This window comes from Molossus molossus, unplaced genomic scaffold (assembly GCF_014108415.1).
Source record: "Molossus molossus isolate mMolMol1 unplaced genomic scaffold, mMolMol1.p scaffold_m16_p_4, whole genome shotgun sequence".
In the NCBI taxonomy this organism is placed as follows: domain Eukaryota; kingdom Metazoa; phylum Chordata; class Mammalia; order Chiroptera; family Molossidae; genus Molossus; species Molossus molossus.
Window position 1 is genome coordinate 70289418 of NW_023425377.1, and position 22661 is coordinate 70312078.

The 22661-nt window shown below is 47.0% G+C and overlaps 1 protein-coding gene across 3 annotated transcripts in view; it reads right to left on the reverse strand.

Annotated features, from left to right (window-relative positions):
• CACNA1A (calcium voltage-gated channel subunit alpha1 A) overlaps nt 1-22661 on the reverse strand; it is a 225827-nt gene that overhangs the window by 102112 nt on the left and 101054 nt on the right. For all 3 annotated transcript variants that reach the window (XM_036240417.1, XM_036240416.1, XM_036240418.1), the window contains exons 5-6: nt 22074-22226; nt 17785-17978 (exon numbers count right to left, since the gene is read on the reverse strand). In XM_036240417.1, the coding sequence (XP_036096310.1) occupies nt 17785-17978; nt 22074-22226 (347 nt within the window). The remainder of the gene's footprint in view (nt 1-17784; nt 17979-22073; nt 22227-22661) is intronic.

Sequence of the window (22661 nt, forward strand, 5' to 3'; positions counted from 1 at the left end):
TCCTGTGGCCGCTAACAGAGCCACAAACTGGGCGGCATAAAGCAATAGAAATGTATTGCCTCACAGCTCTGAAGGCCTGAAGTCCAAGCTCAAGGTGTTGGCAGGGTTGCTTCCTTCCGGAGTCTGTGAGGGAGAATCTGCCAGAACCCTCCCTCATCTGGAGGTTTGCTGACAATTTCTGGTGTCCTATGGCTTGTAGAGGCATCACCCTGGTGTCCACCTCCATTTTCACATGACGTTCTCCCTGTTGTGCATGTCTGTGTCCAAATTTCCTCTTTTTACAGACATCGATCACACTGGATTAGAGCCCATCCTAACGACCTTGTTTTACTGTAACTAATTACTTTCACAATGACCCCATTTCCAAATAAGGTCATATTCTGATGCATTGGGGGTTAGGGCTTCAACATACAAATTTCTCTTTTGGGGGGACACAATTCAACCCATAATTCATAGTACAACCATTTTGAAAAATGGGTTGGGATTTCCTACTAAAGTTAATCATGTACCTTCACCACCACCTGGAAATCCCATTCCTGGGAGTGTGACCAGCACAAGCCAAAGGCGTGTGTAGGAATGTTCAGAGTGATCTTCACGATCTCCCTAAACTGGGGACGGTCTGAATCCTTAGGAACAGGAAAGAGGATAAATGAGTGGAATACAGTGCAGTGAATGCCTGCTGCCCATCACATGAAAAGAGTTGTCACGCACAGGAAGCCAGACAGAAAAGACTGTATATGTATAATTCCATTTATGCAAAATATAAAACACAAAAATAGGCAAACTAGTTGATGATGCTTGAGGTCCAGCTGGGGAACCTTTTGGGGAGGGGGGCTTCTTCGGTCTGAGAAGGTGCTGTTTCCCGGTCTGGGTGCTAGTCACACAGGTGTGTTCTGTACGTGAAAATCCATCAAGCTCCTCACTTATGATTCTGTGGGGTTTTCTGTATGTTTATTTTACTTCAATAAAAAAATTTTTTTTAAGAAAGTCAACTTTATCTTAAACAGGAAGGGAATTCTGACACATGCTGCATGTGTCATTATGTTAAGTGACATAAAGAAGTCATAAAGGACAAATGGTGTATGATTCCACTTATATGAAGTCCCTAGAAGTCAAACTCATAGAGAAAGGGAGCAGGATGGTGGGTGTCAGGGGTGGGGGGATGGGTGTTAGTGTTTGATGGGGACAGAGCTCCAGTTCGGGAAGATGAGAAGTTCTGGAGGTGGTGGTGGTGGTGGCACAATGGTGGGAATGCACTTAATGCCATGGAACTGGACACTCAGAAATGGTTAAGGTGGCAAATGTTATGTTATGTGTATTTTCCAACAATAAAAACAATTGAAAACCAGCCAACCAAACAAAAAGTGATCATTACAGACACTGACAGGTTCTGGGACAACGAAGGTGCCAGCCCCTGGAAGAAAGGATTCACTCAGAAGAATAAGGCTAGACAGATGGCAGGACAGAAGCCTGCCATGGCCAACAGAAGAAAAAGTCTAGGCCATCTGAAGAAACAGGCTGGGGACAGGAACAGAGTGGTGGGTTGGGGGAGAGCAATAGGACAGAGTAGGTTGAGGCCCCTCGGGTGCCAAGGCAGCCCCCATCTCAGGCTCCGCCCACATCCCAGCTCCCCTATAGGCTTAGGACCCCTGACCCAGTGACCTGCTGCTCAGCATAATAACAGACACCCACAGTGCCAGGTACTCAGCCTACTTGAGTTCATTTAATCCTCTCATGAACCCCAAATGGTGGTACATAATCCTTCCCATTCTCTGGGTGGGAAAACTGAGGCACAGACAGGTCGTCTCATGTCCAAGGTCCCTGTTGTGGGATGTATTGTGTCTCCCCAAAGATGTGTTGAAATCCTAACCCCCAGGAACTGTAAATGTGACCTTACTTGGAAAGAGGGTCTTTGCAGCTACCATCAAGTTAAGTAAAATGAGGTCATGAAGGTGGGCCCTTATCCAATATGACGAGTGTCCTTTTAAGAAGAGAAAAATAGCCCTGGCCGGTTTGGCTCAGTGGTTAGAGTGTCGGCCTGCGGTCCAGAGAGACCCGGGTTCGGTTCCCACTGGGGGCATGTGCCTTGGTTGCAGTTTGTCCCAGGCCCTGGTTGGGTTGTGGGGGTGGCGGCCACTCGATGTGTACCTTTCGCGTCAATGTTTCTCTCTCTCTCTCTCCCTCTCCCACTCTATCTGAACAAAATATAAAAAAAAGAAAAGAAAAAAAAAAAGAAGATAAAAATACCAAGTGAAGGTAGAGATACACAGGGGACAGGATGGCCATGTGACAATGAAGGTAAGGATTGAAAGGACACAATCCAAAGAATGCCAAGGGTCAACAGCCACCACCAGAAGGCAGGAAGAGGCAAGGAAGGATTCTATCCAGAGTCTCCAAGAAAGCGTGGCCCTGCTGACACCTGGATTTCAGACTCCTGGATTCCAGAACTGTGAGAGAATACATTTCTGTTGTTTTAAAGCCACCCGGCTGTGGTCCTTTGTTATGGCAGCCACAGAAAATGGTTACTGAGTTACTAAATGGCAGAGGTGCCCGCCACCTCATTTACCTCCCTGCCCACATCTCCTTTCATTCCCCCCCTCCCCCCTCCACTCCATCAGTCTGCTCCAGCTACATGGCCTCCTTGCAGCTCCTCAAATGCATTAAGCACAGTCTCACCTCAGGGCCTTTGCACATGCTGGTCCCTTAACCTGAAATGTCCTCCCCCCAGATTCCTACATGGCTCCTTCCTCACTTCCTTCAGGTCTCTGCTTAAATGTCACCTTCTCAGGGAGGCCTTCCCTGATGGCTCTTTTCACTTGCATTCTTCATTTCTAATCCCATTTCCTGCTCTATTTTTTCCCTTAGTGTTTTCCACTATACTTTACTTATTTCTCCTGCATGCTGTCCGTCTCCCAGCTGGAATGTCAGTTCCACAAAGGGACACTGTGTTTTTTGTTCCCTGCTGTATACCCTAGGACAATGCCAGGCATGTAGGCAGTGCCCAGTAAATGTCTGTTGAGTGACTGAATGCGAGGTGGGTCTAAATTCTCCACACAGCCCAAATCCTCAATACCAAGATGTGTTCTCTCCCCTCCTCCTCCCTCATCAGCTTTTCTCTCCCTTGAGGGTGGGGTTACACAGCCTGATTTTGGAGACATGGTTCTCTTCTAAATCTAGCCCAGATTATTCACTTCCCTGCTCTGGGTCCAACAACTGATGGAGAAGAAGCTGGCAGAGGGTTGGGTACTGTTTTTGTTGTTGTTGTTAATACTCACCCAAGGATATTTTTCCATTGATTTTTAGATAGAGTGGAACCGAGAGAGAGAGAGAGAGAAATATCGATGTGAGAGAGACACATTGGTTGCCCCCCGCATGACCCTGACCAGGGCCAGGAACCAAACCTACAAACCAGGTACATGTCCTTGATGGGGAATCCAAACCACAACCCTTCACTTTGAGGGTTGATGCTCTAACCACTGCTCAGGGCTTGGGTACCATTTTTTTTTTTTTTATCCTCATCCAAGGACATTTTCCCATTTTTTGTTCAGATAGAGTGGGAGGGAGAGAGAGAGAAACATCGACATGAAAGGGACACATTGAGTGGTTGCCACCCGCACGACCAACCAGGGCTGGGGACAAACTGCAACCGAGGTACATGCCCTTAGAGGGAACCGAACCCGGGTCTCTCTGGACCTCAGGCCGACGCTCTAACCACCGAGCAAAACCGGCAAGGGCCCATTTTTAAGTAGGAGGTGGGCTTTCCCTGGGTTTGCTCAGGAGTAAAATGGGAAATATATTTCCAAAACAAAAAGACTGGAGCTGCCACAGCCATTCTGCAACAGCAGAGAATGTGAAGGACGCAGCCTCCCTGCCTATGTCTCATCTATTTGGTCAGTTCAGGGTGGGGTGTGCGCGAGTCTGGGGGCAGGGAGGAGGAAGGGGCTGGGAAACTTGCTCACTTGTCCAAATAATTAATAATACTGGGAAGGATATGCTCTCAAGATCGTCTTGTCTTTCTTCCAAAAGCTTAAGAGTTTCACTGCCGGGAACGCTCTTCCCCATTAGTCTTGTCACTACCTATTTCCGGTGACGTGTCTGGATGGTCCTTCCTGGTCTTTCTATGGTTGGCTGAGGGCCACATGATAAGTGCTGGCCAATGAGGAGTAAGTGGAAAAACCTGTGTCACTTTTGAATCAGAACATTGAACTGTCAGTGTGGGACCCTCTAGGGCTCTCTTTCCTTTTAGGAGAGCAAATGGCAATGTTCCATACGGTGGCCGCTCCAATCATTAGCTACCAGGTTCCAAGGGACTATGTTAAGCACAACCCCCTTCTCCTCCACTGCCAACCTATGCTAGACAGATTAGTGTGAGTAAGAAAAGACATTCGTTGTTAAAACCAGAGACTCTGGGGGATGTTTGTTACTGCAGCATAACCTAGGTTTCCTAACTGATACACCCTGGCAACTCCTTGTTTGCTCCTTCATCTCCTTCAGGTATTTCTCAAATGTCACTTCCTCACTGACCCTTATAAGGATCTCATTAGGCAGGTGGGGAGAAAGAATATTTCATGTATGTCTGATGGAGAAATTGGTACCAAAAATGTGAAGGTCAAGATCACAATGAGCTAGTTGTTTCTGTTCTCTGAGCCTCTGCCTAGAGCCCAATTTTCCCTAGATCTTGGCTTGGTTGATTTCTCCTCTTCACTCAGCCTTAAGTGCCACTGAGGCCTCTCTCAGAGAAACCTTCCCAGACCCCCACACCGAAAGGCTTTCCCCTCCCTTCAGCACAACCAGACATTTCATTCTTTCCAGGGTGTTTCACACTTTGAATCGGTTGTTGATTTACGCATTTACTTGTTTACAGATTCTTTGCTTCCTAAAATGCCAGCTCCCCAGTGCCCAGAACAAGTGGCACACAGTAGGTGCTCACTATGTGTTGGTTGCATGGTGAATGCATCTAATCCTGAGGTCCTTTGGGTGGACTGTTTAAATACTACTAATGACAGGGAAATGTACTTATCCCACATTTCAATGATCAGGCTGTTTTCCTGGGAATGGAGAGGCAGGTGGGACGCCCATGGCAGTTTTTGTAGAACCCTTTTGAGCTGACAAAACACCCCTTGATTCCCATAATTGCCACACCTAGTGGACGAGGAAACTGAGGCTGAGAGAGGCAGTGTATATGCCTGGTTCACAAAGGGTATGGATGGCATGGCTGGGGCTAGACCTGTTATTCTGGCCTATAACTGATTTTTCCCCCTATTTCACCCCTTGGCTGCGCTTACATAGTACTTTATGTTCATAACAATTGGCCCGTGAGAGCCTTAAAGGAGGGAAGGACTGATTCATTCCAGCATTGCTGGTGCCTAGCGTGGCGCCTGGTGCTTAGCAAGCGCTCGATAAATACTCTTCAAACAAATTAATGGCTGAGTCCCAGTAAAATCCTTAAGTGCCTTCTGTTTTATGGTTTATTTTCCTCTGATATATATATATTTTTAGCATGGTTCATTCAGAAAAAAATATAGAGGATGTAAAAAAAGTAACTCAGCTCAGGAGAACACCCAATTCCACAGCACATGGGATAAAAATGGGGTGGATTTGACTGTGAAAGAGATAAAGCCCCACGGTGGCCACAAGGAAGGCTGTCTGTCCCCATTTATACCTATTATAGATCATGTAATGCCTGTGAAATACTTTTTGAGTCCTCCTTTTCCCGTTTACTCTCAATACTGTCCCGGTTTGAATGACACAGCACAGTGTCTCTGTGCCTGTGAGATGTCTGTCACCATCCTTGTACTCCTCATCTCCCTCCAGCCTCACTCCCTTCCAGCCATGGGCTGTCTTGTTGTTTTGTTGTTGTTAATCCTCGCCTGAGGATATTTTTCCATTGCTTGTTTAGATAGAGTGGAATGGAGGGAGGGAGGGAGAGAGAAACATTGATGTGAGGAGGACACACTGATTGGTTGCCTCCCGCAGGACCCTGACTGGGACGGAGATAAAACCTGCTACCCGGGTACGTACCCTTGACCAGGAACCAAACCCGAGACCCTTCGGTCTGTAGGCCAATGCTCTGACCGCTGAGCCAAACTGGCCAGGGAGGTCTCGCTCCTTCTTACAAATGCTAAGCTCACCCCTGCCCCTGGGCCCCTGCACTGGCTGCCCTTCAGCCTCCATTTCTCTGCCCTCATGGACTTCATAGCTCCTCCTCACCTCCGTTAGTCCTTCTTGGAACTGCAACCTCTCACCTTGACAAGCCACAACCCCTCTACTGTTTTATTTTTCTCCTGAACTTTAATCATTTGCTAACACAGGAGTTGGCAAACTACAGCCACCTGTTTTGTAAATTAAGGTTTTGTTGTTGCACAACCAAGCCCATTCATCATGTATTTTCTCTGTGGCTGATGTGCCAATACAGAAGACAATAGTCACAATGGAGACTGCACGGCCCACAAAGCCTAAACTATTTAAGATATTATCTGCCCTTTACATACATAAATATAAATGAAAATAAATATATAAAAATATGTACCTCTTGATTATCTTGTCGATCACCTGCTTCCCCTACTAAAGTGTCAACTCCCCGCAAATAGGAAGTTTTGCCTCCTCTGTTCACTGCATATCCTTGGTGCCTAGCAGAGTTCCTGCACACAGGACACACTCAGCGAAGGCTTGTTGAATGGACATGGGGTCTGTGGTCCCCCAGATCTGATGCTTTGATATGGGCCTCAAAGAACATCTATGAATGAGAAAGGGCTTAGGGCAAAGATTGGCTCCAACCATTACTGACCATTTGTCAAGGGGCATTGGTTTATAATCACCAAGTAAACATCATTTTGTTGCCTTCTTAATTAACATTAACAGAGAGAGAAATAGAGAGTGAGAGAAACACAGGGAAAATCAGAGAGGCAGGAAAGAGGAGGAGGAAGAGAGACAGAGACAGAGACAGAGACACACACACAAAGTTCTCAGGTGTCTCTTCTTATAAAGTCATCAATCTCATCATGAGGACCACACATGTCTCCTAAACTGTCACCTCCTCCGAGGGGTTTCGAGACACAGCAACTGAAGAAGTCACTTGTGAGACTCCCTTAGTCTCAAATGTTGGTGGTTGGGGGGAATCCTTGGGGTTCCTGAGGTTAGAATTCAAGGAGTCTGTGAATTTGTATAGAAAAAAGTTAATCCCTCGCTTCCCACATTTCCACAGAAAATGGCCATGTCCTTCCATGATGAAGGGAGGCAGCAAACGGCAGCAGTCTGGACAGAGCCGCGATGCTCGCACCCACAGAAATCACATCCAGCTCACCAGTTCTTTTCAGCTAAATACTCTCATGAAATGACAGTTCTCTGACCCCTCACCAGGTCTGTTGGCAATGTGTTATAAATTCTAAAATGACATCACAAACCTGTTTTTAAAAAATATTTGGGTAACAATTTCAATATATTTGGCTTCCTTTGTCATCTCATCTCTTTTAATTTAAGCCTTTAAAATCATCAGACGACAAAGTCGTCTGTGGCTCACGAGGTTTGGAGCCTCTGAGGCGGAACAGTCAGGTATCACGTTGTGCCTGCTGGGAGTGACCATCACCAACAAGGACAGACAAGGGTTGGCGAGGATGTGGAGAAAGGGGAACCTTCGTGCACTGTCGGTGGTGTTCTAAGTTGGTTCAGCAACTATGGAAAACAGTATGGCATTTCCTCAAAAAATTAAAAACAGAACTGCCATATGATCCAGTAATTACACTTCTAGATATTTATTCAAAGGTAACAAAAACACTAAATTTAAAAGATATCTGCACCCCATGTTCAATGCAGCATTATTCAAAATAGCCAAGAGAATGGAAACAACCTAAATATCCACTAATGAATGAATGGATAAAGAAAATGTCTCTCTCAATGTCTCTCTCTCTCTCTCTCTCTCTCTCTCTCTCTCACACACACACACACACACACACACACACACACACACAGTGGGATACTATAAGCCATAAGAAAGAAGCAAACCCTGCAAGTTGCGACAACCTGGATGAACCTTGAGGGCATTATACTAAGTGAAATAAACCAGACAAAGACTAATACTGTATAACTTCATCTATGTGTGAAATCAAAAGAAACCAAACTCTTAGAAAAAGAGATCTGATTTGTGGTTACCAGAGGCAGGAGTGGGGGAACTGGGTGAAGGTGGTCAAAGGTACACACTTTGAGAACAGATGAGTCAGTCCTGGGGATCCAATGTACAGCATGGTGACTATAGTCACCACTCCTGTCTAGGATACTGGAAAGTAGCTAAGAGAGTGGATGCTCAGAGTGCTCATCGTAAGTAAGTTAACCATTTTTTTTTGGAAACTATATGAGCTGATGGATGTTAACTAAACTTACTGTGGCAATCAGTTTGCAATATGTATGTCTGGTCATTATGCTGTACGCCTTAAACTTATAGTGCTGCATGCCAACTATACCTCAGTGCAACTGCAAAGAAAAAGAAGCTGAGTTGGGCTCTTGTGCTCCCAACCTTCTATCTTTCCTGTCCCAGACTTTAGTGTGAGTTTAAAGAAATGACTTCTTTACAAGTTAAGCTGTTCTCTTTCCCTCCCCCTCCCACCGTCTCTCCCCCACCTTTTCTCTCTCTCCCTCCTTCCATATCTAGTTCTCTGGGCCCAGCTCAGGGCACAGGAAAGAGGAAACCAGGGCTCACATCTTGGCACTGCCACTCCTGGGCTGGGCAACCTCAGGCATCTCTCTTAGCCTTGAGATGTATTGTAAAATGGGGGACAGTAATCTCTCCCTCATAGGTTACTGAAAAACTAAACTCCAGACTTTATTTGCATTTCCTCAGTTTTCCCATTAACATCCCTTTTCTGTCCCAGAACTACATCCAGGATCCCACATTGCATTGAGTCCTCTGGTCTGTGACAGTTTCTCAGTCTGTCCTTGTTTTTCATGACCTTGACAGCCTCGAATGAGACTGGCCAGGTATCCTGCAGAATACTCTCCAATCTGGGTTTGTCTGATTTTTTTTTTTTTTATCCTCACCCAAGGACATTTTTCGATATTTTGTTCAGATAGAGTGGGAGGGAGAGAGAGAAATATTGATGTGAAAAGGACACATCGAGTGGCTGCCACCCACACGACCCAACCAGGGCCGGGGACAAACTGCAACCGAGGTACGTACCCTTAGCGGGAACTGAACCCAGGTCTCTCCAGATGGCAGGCCCAACGCTCTAACGGCTGAGCCAAACCGGCCAGGTTTGTCTGATGTTTTGATCATGATTAAACTGTGGTTATGAGTCTTAGGGAAGAAAACCAGAGGTGAAGTTGCCTCCTCATCACATCAAATCAAAGGTCGCATGATCATACACCCACTGGGGATATCACCTTGGTTAAGGTGGCATCAGCTAGGACTTCCCACTGTAAAACAAAGACATCTCGATTCTTTGGAAGGGAGTCATTAGGTCCAGCCCACCCTCCGAGTGTGGGGAGATTCCATTTCTGGAGGGGGAGTATCCACATATATTACATGGGATTCTTCTGTAAAGATTGGTCTCTTCATTTATTTATTTTTATTTAACAACAAAAAACGATCATTCCTTATTGCTATACCAATCAATCATCCATCAGTCTATCTATTTATTTCGGTATGGACTCTTTCTGGATTATGTAAATTAAGAGAACCCAGACATTCTCATTCTCCCGCCTTTCCTCCCCATCTCCTGGTCTGAGTGACCAAAAATCTTTTCTCCTCTAAGACAAGTTTAGATTCTAAACTTGTAAATTGATTCTAAAAGTAAATTGTGCTCATCATAAAAATATTTGACAATATAGAGAAGTATCGAGAAAATAAATATTTCTGACTTCCGCTACGTAAGGGCCACACTTGAGACCATAAGCTGCTGTGAACTGAATTGTGTCCCTCCCCCACAAATTCATGTGTTGAAGGCCTAACCCCCAAAGTGACAGTATTAGGAGGTGGGGCTTTATGGAGGAAATAAAGGCTAAATGAGGTCATCAGAGTGGGGACCCCACAATGGGAGTCGTGTCCTTATAAGAAGAGACACCAGAGAGCTTACTCTCTCTCCCCAGCATGTGAGGACCAGGAAGTGGGCCCTCACCAGACCAGGACCGTGCTGGCACCCTGTTGTAGACTTCCAGCCTCCAGAACTTTGAAAAAATAGATTTCTGTTATTTAGGCCAACAAGTCTATGATATTTTGTAATGTCAACCTGAGCAAACTAAGACAGAGGTTTATCTCACCTTGACTCCTTTTCAAAAACTCAATTCCAGCCCTGACCAGTTTTGCTCAGTGGTTAGAGCGTCAGCCTGCAGTCCAGAGAGTCCCAGGTGTGGTTCCCGCTAAGGGCACGTGCCTCGGTTGCAGTTTGTCCCCGGACCAGGTAAGGGTCGTGTGGGTGGCAGCCAGTTGATATGTCTCTATCACATCAATGTTTCTCTCTCTCTCTCTTCCTCCCTCTCTCCCTCTCGCTCCATCTGAAGATGAATGCAAAAATGTCCTCGGGTGAGGATAAAAAAAAAAAAATCAATTCCATTTCCCCACATACTTAAATACTCTCTCAACAGATGATTTTGTTTTTAAGAGAGGAGGGGGGGGGGGGGAGAGAGAAACATCAATGTGAGAGAGAGGCTCTGACTGGAGATCAAACATGCCACCTGGGTATGTGCCCTGACCAGGAATTAAACCTGCCACCTTTTGGTGTACGGGACGATGCAACAAACTGAACCTCACTGGCCAGAGCCCAACAGATGGTTTTTAATGATGACATGATATTCCATCTTATGGAGAGACCATATGGTGACCAGTTGCTTCCAGTTTTGTTCTATTTTTATAAACAATGCTGGGGTGCACAGACTGATAAAATCTTCGACGGCATTGCTGATTAGCTGGGTTAGGCTTTTTCCAAAAGGCACTTTAACTAGGAAGCCAAGTGGGAAAGAAAAGACAAATAAAAAATGGGAAAACCTGGAAAGGGCCTGAGCATGCCACGTAGGTGAGCTGCTGCTGTTCCTTCTGTCAAGAATGCTCTTCCCCAAACTTCTGCCTGGCTCCCTCCTTCTCTGTGGCAATGCCACCCTTTTGAGGAGCCTTCCCTGACTGCCTGACTTAGACTAACCACCATCTGCACATCACTTGTCCTCTTGTGCTGTTTTGTCCCCAGAGAGCATGTTGTCATGTCCCATATTATGCATTTGCTTACTATCTCCCACTTCCTGAGTGGTTTATTGTTTATCATGTTTATTGTTCATGTCTGTCTCCCCTACCAGGTGAGGTTTTTTTTGTTTTGTTATTCTCACCTGAGGATATTTTTCCATTTGTCTTCAGATAGAGTGGGAGGGAGGGAGGAAGGAAGAGAGAGAGAGAAACATCCATGAGAGAGAAACACACTGACTGGTTACCTCCCCCACGACCCTGACCAGGGCCAGGATTAACCGAAACCGAGGTACATGCCCTTGGCTGGAGTTGAACCTGTGACTCATTGGTCCACGGGCCAACACTCTAGCCACTGAGCCAAACTGGCCAGGGCCTTGTCATCTTCATTGCAGTGTCCCCAGTCACCTGTTTCCCTGCACACAGTAGGTGCTCAATAATTACAAATACACAAATGGATTTCAATGATGTTGAGAAAAGAAACAAGATGTTGGATTATAAGGCACTGCCCACCCAGGCTAGTGGCATCCTTTTGGCATCTGAGCCTGTGGATTCTAAGACACTTGGAGCCGGTGCGTCCATGGATCTCACCTGCCAATGGCCGGTGAGATCATGTCATGGCCCTCAGCTCCACACAAGTGGATTCCAGAGACTGAGCCTGCCTATGGCTGGACGGAGCAAGGGGTGACCTAGGACAAGCCTGGGCAGGGCTAGTAGATGGCAGAGTGACGGGCAGGGCCCAGGTGAAGCAACAGCTCTGCCTTTACCAACAGGAACTCAAAGACAACTAACTGAGCCCTCACCCTTGGCAATGAGAGGCCCTGGTGGTTGTGCTGGGCGTGTGTGTGTCTTAAGTTGGGAAGCCCCAAAGGTTCAGGTGCAAGAAGTTTACTTGGGAGGTGTTATGAACTGAATTGTGTCCCCTCCTAAAGATATGCTGATGTCCTAACTCCTAGGACCTCACAATGTGACCTTATTTGGATATAGGGTCAATGCAGATGTAATTGTTTAAAATGAGGTCAAACTGGAGTAAGGTGGGCCCTAATCCAACATGAGCGGTGTCCTTTTAAGAAGATGGCACGCTCGGCTGGTGTGTCTCAGTGGACTGAGCATTGTCCCATGGACTGGGAGGACCCAGTTCGATTCCTGGTCGGGGCACATGCCCGGGTTACAGGCTCGATCCCCAGCAGGGGGTGTGCAGGAGGCAGCGGATCGATGTTTCTCTCTCTCTAAAAAATCCATAAAAACCAGTTAAAAAAACTAATTTAAGAAGATGGTCATGTGAAGATAGGGTATTGGAGTGGAGGGCAGAGAAGGTAAGAACACCCAGGACTGTCGACAGCCACAGCAGCTGGAGGAGGCAGGAAGGACCCTGCCTGAGCGCCTACAGAGGGAGCGCAGCCGGCTCACACCTGGATGGGAACTTCGGGCCTCCGGACTGTGAGATGACAAGTGTTTGTTGTTCTAAGGCACCCAGTCTGTAGTATTGTATTACTGCCCTAGGCTCACATCAAGCTGGAACCACTGCTCAGGCTTCTACCCAAAGGAGGACTGTGGGAGGGAAGTTCTAAGAGGCACGCTGAGTTAGTGGCAGTTATCAGCAGAGCAAGGGGGGAAATAAAGAGGGACCTCAGAGCTCACACCACTTCCTCAGGTGCTGCTGGAGTTTCCATGAGGAAAAACTTATACATGTTTTCAAAAGGAGCACCTTTGGGGTGGAGATTTGGCTTACCCATAGCTTGCTCGGTATCAAGAACTGTTCTAAATTTTTCACATAAATCCATCTCACTCGGTTCTCTTGCCCTGTGAGGTAGGACTGTGTTTCTGCTCATTTTACATAAGTGGAAATGGAGGCACAGAGAGGCTGAGAGACTTGCTCAAGGTTGCACAGCAAGGAAGTGGTGGAGTTGGGATGGGAACCCAGGCAGCCTGGTGTGTCTGACTCTGCTCTCAACCACTCCCCCTGAGCTTGCTTCCTTTGAGGTGGCTCAGTCTAAGCGTCTAGGACAAACATCCTCTCAAATAATGGTGTAGAATCTTCTGGAAATTGGTGGTTTTACTCACACTTCCTCTCCCACCATTGAGCACCTCCCCGGTGTCTTCCTCTGAACCTGCAGACCCTTCCCCTGGACAGCCAACCCTGCCTGGGATACAGTTTTCTCGTTCACAATGTTCTCAGCTCCTGCTCCCCATTCCCCACTTCCGCGTTCCCTTGTTCTCTAACCCGCTCCCGGCTCTGTTTCACTCCCAGGACGTTCATTTCCCCCTGACACCCTCTTTCACACCAGCCTTGCTAAGTAAAAACCCAGCACCTTCAACCCCCTCTCCCTGCCCAACAAGCTCTGGTCAATTTTTGCCCAAGTTGTTTGCAGGTGAAGCCCAAGAGAGAGCCTGAGCATCTCTCTGATCTGCCCCTGTTCCTGCCCATGCTCAGACAACAGCTTTATGCAAATTAGAACATGTCCCTTTCCCACTCCTTCACATTTGTCAACAGGTTACCCCAACGGTAGAAATCGATGTGGTGTATGGTATGAATGGCACCCCTGAAATGTGGTGACTTGGGCAGAGTGTGACATGCACAACTGTCCATGGTGGCTCCTTTTGCACTCCACTCCCAAGTGGCATTCTCAAGCCCACTCTACAACAAGTCACTGATCAAAAGGACAGGTCCTTGTAAATCTCCCTCCACCTCCACGGGGGAAAATTCCTTAAGGGACACACCGTGATGAGGAGGAGAGTTCAGCTCCTCTGGTGCAGGGGGAACCCTGGTGCCACTTCCCCACGGGGCTGAACCCTGGCTCATAAGGCAGAATGATATCCAATATCCAGCAGTTTCAGGATTTGCGTGGAGCAGCCCGAGACGGGGGATGGAAGCAGGGTGGAAGGTGGGCAGGTAGGGGAGCACATCTTAGCAGACCTGTTCCTGACATTTTCAAGATCTAGGACAAGAGGCCCACATACTATGTGTAAATATTTAAAAGCTATTAAACAAAATAGGCTGTGTTCTTGTCCTTTACTTTTTTTTTTTTTTTTTTAATTCTCTCCAGAGGATATTTTTCCATTTATCTTCAGATAGAGTGGGAGGGAGGGAAGGGGAGATAGAGAGAGAAACACTGATGTGAGAGGGACAGATGGATTGGATGCCTCCCGTTCAATCCCAACCAGGGCCAGGGAATCAAATTGCAATTGAGGTACATGCCCTTAATCAGAATTGAGACTTTTTCGTCTGCAGGCCAACGTTCTAACTGCTGAGCCACACCGGCCAGGGCCATTCTTGTCCTTCACAATCATACCTTCATGAGCACTGGGAAGGTCAGGGTGAAAATAAGAATCTAGACTTCTGGACTAGATCATGGCGTGGCGAGAGCCAGCCCCGCCCCCTGACCATGGCCTGCCACCTTCCCTTCCCACTCATGGCTTTGTCCTGCCTGGGAATAGAAACTCCTGCCTGCATGTCCAAGCTCTCACCAAATTTCTGCCAGCAGCCACCCTCGACAGCCTTGGCCTCTGGAGGGTACAAATGGGCAGTCCAGTCAAACAGAGGGAAGAATCTAATGGAAGTCCATGGAATCTGGGCTTGGAAAGAGAATTCTAGAATCTTGGATAGCCCAGAGTGTGGTCTGGAAAGTATGGGGATGATGGTGGCACCTGTTCCTGGTAGACATGTCCTCTTGCCCCATGGACAACTCACACGGGGGAGGGGTATAGCTGGAGGAGGGCCAGTGAGGCCCTCTGTGTAGGTCCAAGGATGCTACTCTTATCCATGTCGGGTTTTGAATCACACAACCTTTATGTACAGGCAGACCTCAGGGATGTTGCAGTTTGGTTCCAGACCACCGCAATAAAGCGAGTCACACAAATTTTTGGTTTCCTAGTGTGCATAAAATATGTTTACATGACACTGTTGTCTCTTAAATGCAATAGCATTATGTCTAAAACAAAACAAAATAATACCCAATGTACGTAACTTAATTAAAAATACTTTACTGCTAAAAACTGAATCATCATCTGAGCCTGTTGGAGAAACAGCACCAATTGACTTGCTCAAAGCAGGGTTGCCATAAACCTTCAATTAAAAAACAAACACAGACTTCCGGTCAAGATGGCGGCGTAGGTAAACTCGGTATGGAGTCCTCCCACAACCACATCAAAGTTACAACTAAACTACAGAACAACCATCATTCAAAACCGCCTGAAATCAAGCTGAATGGAAGTCCTACAACTACAGAATTAAAGCAGCAGCCACATCCAGACTGGTAGGAGGGGCGGCGGCGCAAGGGGCAGCGGTGGGACTGGCTGGTCCCACACCTACATGTGGCGGATAAAAATCAGGAGGACACGACGGCTGGGAAGGTCCTCCCTGAGGACTGAGGGGTCCCCGTCCCACACCAAGTGTCCCGCTCAGGGTTCCAGTGCCAGGAAGAGAAGTCCCCATAACTTCTGGCTGGAAAAACCAGCGGGAACTGAGGCTCAGGGAGGCTGAAGCGGCTGGAGCCCCAGGCAGCTCCTTAAAGGGCCGGCGCACAGACTTACCGGACTCTCTCCCTCTAAGCTTGGAGGGGAGGCAGCTCGAGGGGTGCCAGAGACATACAGGGAAGAACTGAGCTGTTTGGCACTGGAGCAAGGGCTGGAGAGGGGGCTTTCTCTGGGACAAAAGTGCTGTCAGAGGCCTTTGTTCCTTTGGTGAGTCCTTCCCCGGGGCGGCAGACAGCCACCATATCTGGGACTCCAGCAGCCTGGCTCACACTGGTAGCCCCGCCCTGCTGACTCCCTGAGGCCCCGCCCCACCCTACCCAACTTTCAGGCCCACCCAGCTGTTGCCACTTGCTTAACCATAGGCTTGGCCTGTCTTGGATCCTGCTTCAGGTTTTTCCTGAATTCTTTCAAACAAGCAGCATCTGGTCTCAGCTAGGCCCATACCGTTCGTTAAGTAATACACAGAAATAAACACAGGGAGGCAGCCAAAATGAAGAGACAAAGAAACAGGTCCCAAATGAAAGAACAGAACAAAACCCCAAGAAAAGAACTAAGCGAAATGGAGATAAGCAACCTAACAGATGCTGAGTTCAAAATACTGCTTATAAGGATGCTCAATAAACTTAGTGAGAACCTTAGCGAACTTAGTGAGGGCCTCAAGCGCATAAAAAAGGACCAGTCAGAAATGATGGATGTATAGTCAGAAATGAAGGAGGCATTAACTGAAATAAAGAATAATTTACACAGATGCAATAGTAGAGTACGTAAATCCAAGAAGCAAACCATCTATTTGAAATATAAGGAAGCAAAAAACGCCCAATCAGAACAGCAAAGAAGAAAAAAGAATACAAAATAATGAGGATAGTGTAAGGAGCCTCTGGTACAATTTCAAGCATGCCAACATTCGCATCTTGGGGGTGCCAGAAGGAGAAGAGCGAGAATAAGAAATTGAAAACCTGTTTGAAACAATAATGGCAGAAAACTTTCCTAACTTGGTGAAGAAAACAGACATACAAGTCCAGGAAGCACAGAGAGTCCCAAACAAGATGAACCCCAAGAGGCCCACACCAAGACACATCATCATCAACATGCAAAAGGTTCAAGACAAGAGAGAATCTTAAAAGCAGCAAGAGAAAGGCAGCTAGTTACCTACAAGGGAGTTCCCATAAGGTTGTCAGCTGATTTCTCAAAAGAAACTTTGCAGGCCAGAAGGGAGTGGCAAGAAATATTCAGAGTGATGAAAACCAAGAACCTACAACCAAGATTACTCTATCCTGCAAAGCTGTCATTTAGAATCGATGGCCATAAAAGAGTTTCCCAGACAAGAAAAAATTAAAGGAGTTCATCACCACCAAACTGTTATTATATGAAATGATGAAGGGTCTTTTTTGAAGAAATAGATAAAATATATGAACAAACAAAATGGCAATGAATACATATCTATTGACAATGGAATCTACAAACAAAATGAACAGGCAGAACAGAAACATTCTCATAGATACAGAGAACATTTTGTTGGTTGCCAGATGGGAGGGGGCGTTGGGGGAATGGGTGAAAAAGGTGAAGGGATTAAGAAGTACAAATTCATTGCTAGACTGACAAACCTCAAAGGGAAAGGGGTTGGGGGGTGGGAAGAAATAAACTAAAGAACTTATATGCATAACCAATGGACATAGACAATAGTGTGGGAAAAGGTGGGAGGGGGGCGGGAGTGGGGAGGAGGGGGTCAATGGGGGGAAAATGAGGAACATCTGTAATATATTCTACATTCAACAATAAAGGTTTAAAAATTAAAACAAAACAAAACAAAACAACGAACACACGAAAGATCTGCAAAGCACAATGGGCGAAGTGCAAAAAAGCAAGGTATGCCAGTATTAAAATATCTGCAATTATTTTTAAACACCTGCACAGCGAAAACTTATTCATCATCCATGTGCCCTCTGGATTTCCATGTCCCGAGGGGCCTTCCCTACTTAAGAGTGTGAGGATGACTCCCCCATCCTCAAAGACCTTAGCTTCAGGCCTGCTCTTCCGGGGCCATGTTGAGTTGTCCCTGGGCTGCCTCCCTGACTCAGGGTCCCCCCACAGCAGCCTCAGGAGTTGGCTGGTCCTGAAAGGCCACCTCCCCACAAACCCTCATCACTTACGTTGTAGAGGAGGTCAGTCCACCCTTCCATGGTGATGCACTGGAAAACAGTCAGCACTGCAAACAAGATGTTGTCGAACTGAGTGATCCCATTGTTGGGCCCTTCCCAGTAGAGCTGGCATTTGGTCCCATTGGGGCAGGTGCGGGCTGGTTCCTCTGTCCCACATGGAGCTGGAGACTCACTCTGAATGTCATCTGTGAAAGTGAAGGGGAGAAAAGTCAGGAGAAGGAGCAGGGAAAAATAGCTCTGAGAAATAGGGCCCATGAAGAGTCAATGCTGTTGGGAAAAAAAAAAAAGGCTTTGGGATGAATTTATCAAAAAAATTTTTTTCAGTAAAAGACAAGCCCAACTGGTGTGGCTCAGTTGGTTCAGTGTCATCCCATGCATCAGGAGGTTGCCGGTTCAATTCCCGGTCAGGGCACATGCCCAGGTTTTGGGCTCGAACCCCAGTAGTAGATGTGCAGGAGGCAGCCAATCAATGTTTCTTTCTCATCAATGTTTCTAGCTCTCTCTCCCTCTCCCTTCCTCTGTCTGAACTCAATAAAAACATATTAAATAAAAAAAAAACCACGAACAAAAACAATAAACCCAACATTTGCCTTTGTTGATCTATTTATTGTTTTCTATTTCATTAATTTCTTCTCTAAGCTTTATTACTTTTCCTGTTCTTTCCCCCAAAATTTGAACTGGATTAACTTCCTTTAAAACTATAAATTGCTCTTTAAGTGTGGCTTTAGCTGCATCTCACAAATTTTGTCATGTGTCAACATTGTACAAGTAAAATATTTGTCAATTTCCACTATTATTTCTTCTTTGACCCATGGATAACCAAGAACTATTTATGTTTAAAAACACTTGTCAGATACATGTAAAATAGAATGGTATAATAAATTCCCATATACCTGTTACCAGTTTCAACATTTACCAACTCAGGGCTACTTTTGTTTCTTCTATATCCACTCCCCATGCTTTGTCTTGCCATTAGAACATTTTGAAAGCAAATCTCACACATCCTATTATTTCATCCACAAATAAGCATGTCTCTTAATTTCCAAACACGTTCAGTGTGGTCTTTTTGTTACCAATTTCCGGCTTAACTGCATTGTGGCCAGTGGGTATGTTCTGTATTATTCAGTCTTTTGAAGTCTGTCAAGATGTGTTTTATGTCCTTAATTCAGTCAACTTTGGTAAATGTGCTGTGTGCATTGTGAAGTAGTTGGGTGTGGTGTTCCCCAGACTCCATTAGGACAAATTTGCCCATCACACTGTGTTATTCTTTTGTAGCCTGATTTTTTTTTTCTTTGAGATGTGCTGGGCTCAGGGAGCTGTTCTGGGGGTGAGGAGGCCAGTACACATAGTACTTAGCCTTAGGCACAGGAGCTAAGCTTTCTCCCCCAGAAGCAGGAGGCCGATTGTGAAAATGCCACCAGAGACACATGCCAAAGAATGCCCCCTTCGCTAGAAACCAGGCAGCTTCTCAGCAAAGGTGGGTTGGGCTCTCATGCTCAGTTCTAAATCCCAAGGGGTTGGCTGGGTGGGGAGAGATGCCTCTGTGAACACCCCGAGTCACGGGAGCACACCTTGTCTTGGGTGTGTCCCCTTTGGACCACAGCAGCCAGTATGAGAGGACTCTATTCAGTTAGTGACATTTCTGAAGGTTTTCAGTGAGTGACATTATCCACCAAGAAAATAGACAGTTGAGTGTGTAAACTGAAGCTTTCCAGTAAATGAAAATACATCTCAGTGTATGTGCTCCAGGCTTTGTGCACTAGCTCTCGGTCTCCACTCAGCATGCAGCACAGAGAAATAACCCAGCATGGAATGCAGGAATCTTATTGGACTTTGAAGCTCAGTTAAATAGAAACTCTAGGTCATGCAAAGTAATGCTCACTGCTCTCAGGAGTGCTGCTCACTGCTCAAGAAGCAACGGCCACACCGGCCACTAGTTTAAGTAGCTGGAAATGCCTTCCCCATTCACGCACACTTGGTGCAGGGGCTCTGATTTAAGAAATACCGGTTGGAAGACAAAATCTTTTCAACATAAGGCTCAGGGCAGGGGAAAGAATATCCATGGGCTCCTGTACTAAATGAGAACCACTGTTTGTCGGGAAGGTCGCCTCTGTTGGGAACCTTCTGTCTCCACCCTGTGCCCAAGTCTTGCTCAATTCCTACCCACTGTGCCACCCCACTGAACACTGGTCCCTCTTTTTCCTCGGGGCTACAATAGCTCTCACGTGTTCATAGCGAGGGAATAAAATCATGCATTAGTTTTCATTGCTATGAACTGGTTGCAGATGAGGGCTCTGGTCTCCTTAAACTATTTTGGAAGGCAGGTAGAATTCCATTGTATCCTGGCGTCTCTCAGCATTTAGCACGATGCCGTGCGCACAGGAACTGGGTTCCCGATGACAAAGAAGTGCAATCGAAAACTGTCTATCTTTAGCAGCTTTGCCCAGTGGCGTTCTAGATGCCGATCCCTGCTCAACTCCATGCCCCCTTCCAGAAACACTGAGCGCTGCTCCTAGAAAAGCAACCGTCCGGAGTCTGAGGAATTTGGTTATAAATATATTTTAAAATTAACCTGCTGCCTGGGTGTCTGTATATATATCTGTCTCTTACTCACACGCCTTATAATTTTAATTGTGAGCTTTTCAGTCATCTTCCAAAATGGAGGCTTCCCACCCTCTGGTGGCCCCACCCACGCCTGTCCCCTCACAACCCCACTCAGGCCCCAGCCTGTCATGTGTCTTCTTGGCTGAAAAGGAAAAAAACAAAAAACAAAAAACAAAAAAACACAACAACAACAAAATCAGCAAATCTAGGATCCAGAAGTCCTGGTTTCTATGCTCTTGACTGTTTTTCCAAGGGGCCCTGCCCTGTATCTCTCCTCGAATTTCCACCTGGTGATGAGGCCAGGCGCAGAAATAGCTCTGCCTCAATTAACACCTTTATCGGGGAAAGAAATAATTAGGACATCCCATATTGAGTGAACTTCACAAGCCCAGGAGAGAAGGAGACAAGAGGAGCAAGGAAAAAAATCTCAAATAAACCTTTCCTACTGGGGTTTCCTTTCCTCTAGGGAGGTCTGGGGAGGGGGCTGAGCCGCCTGGGGGTCACGGGGCAGAGAAGGTGGGTGGAAAGCTACTCCAGGACAGAATCTTCTCCCAACAAGACATGCCTGAAACGTCTTTCCTTTCCTACACGGGTTCTCTTTCGGCCCCACTGTTGGGTCTGCCCATCCCTTCAGTTCACAGGGCCCTTGACCCATTACTAGCACTGCCCTTCAGCCTGTCTGCGCCGAGATGGCCAGTGGTCCAAATACTGAAACACAGGCTTCTCTCTTTATTCCGTTCCATTTGGTTCTTGGGCTTCAGAAAGCAGAAGAGTTTGAATAGCAGGGGATTGAACTGAAAATGTACCCGGAAGCTACTGGGTCTCTGACTGTGTGGATTGTGGGGAACACCGCCTGGCCACACTGCTGGTTCAGAGCTGAGTCCCAGGGAGGGGGTGCCTCCTGCTTTCCTGGCTTTTCTCCTGCCTGCCCCTCACCCACACTTCTTGACCCAGCCACTAAGGGGTTGACACTGGCACAGCATGTGGAGGAGAGGGACCAGGACCTTGCTTGTGCTAGGTTCTGATTGGTTGATGCCAGGACTCCTAGTTGGGGTGTCTTTGGGCACATTCTGGGGGAGACTGGGAGAAGTCATCCCCTATTCTCCTTTTCTTCAGCTGACCATCCAGAAAGCAATCCGCCCCCCTGCCTTCCTGGCCAGGTGGTCCCCCCTCCCCCACTTTAGAACTCAGCCTGGGCTGTGGTCACTGCACAGAACCAGGCAGATGCAGTTGGCACCCTGTCCATCCCCTCGTCACTCACCCTGGCCCCCCCAGGAGCCGCCCTCACCAGTGATGGACAGAAGTCAGTGAATGAGTACCCAGTTCCCTTGTCCCTCAGGGGGCATGGCATTGAGGTGTGTGCCCTATGCTGTCTCCCTGAGGTGCCCAATGGGACTGAACCCCAGTTGCCTACAGTGGTAATCTGCTTGATACCCCTTTATGAGATATTTTCCCTTCCCCAAGCCCACGATGGCACTTCCTGGGACCACTTCCCAAATAAACCACGTATGCCTGGGACAGCTTCTGGGGACCCCAACGCAAGGTCCCAGTAAGATCTTGGGTGCCCCGTCCTGCCTACGGCACGCCTGGATGTGGCCAGGAGAAGTACACTCCACAGAGCCTTTCCAGGAGCTTGTCCCCGAGGGGGGAAAACACATTATGATGTTCAGACCTACCTGTCCCCTCTTCAAAGCAGGTGGTATGAAATTTTCCCATATAAAATTCTAACCCTATGATTGCAAAAATAAGGATTGCAAAAAATAGGAGGAGGCCGATCTGCAGCAAAGGGATCATCGCCTTCATGATCGACTTCAGGACGACTTGTAAACCTGGGGAGACAAAGAGAGAAGCCTCACAGCCATGAGCAGTCACCCCCAAACCCCGCTCCTAGGATGACTCTGAGGGAACCCAGAGCACGTGGGAGGCTGGTGATAGGGTGATGGTGAAGGAAGATGGAGGACACACAGAGGCTGGTCATTATGATCACAGAAACAGTCCCTCTTCATTTTTTTTTTTTTTTTGGTATGTGCCCCTAGCTGGAACCAAACCCTGGACTCTGGTCCGCAGGCCGATGCTCCAAACACTGAGCCAAACTGGCCAGAGCAGTCCCTCTTCATTTTAAAAAGCACTTGTTATTTTCAAATATTTAAAAAAGTATTTGATAACCTGTGTCACTTGAACCTTTGGATTAAAAGGAGTGGAAACCCATTGCTTTCTGAGCTATGAATTGCAACTCTGCACGGGAAAGCAGCCAGCATCCCAGT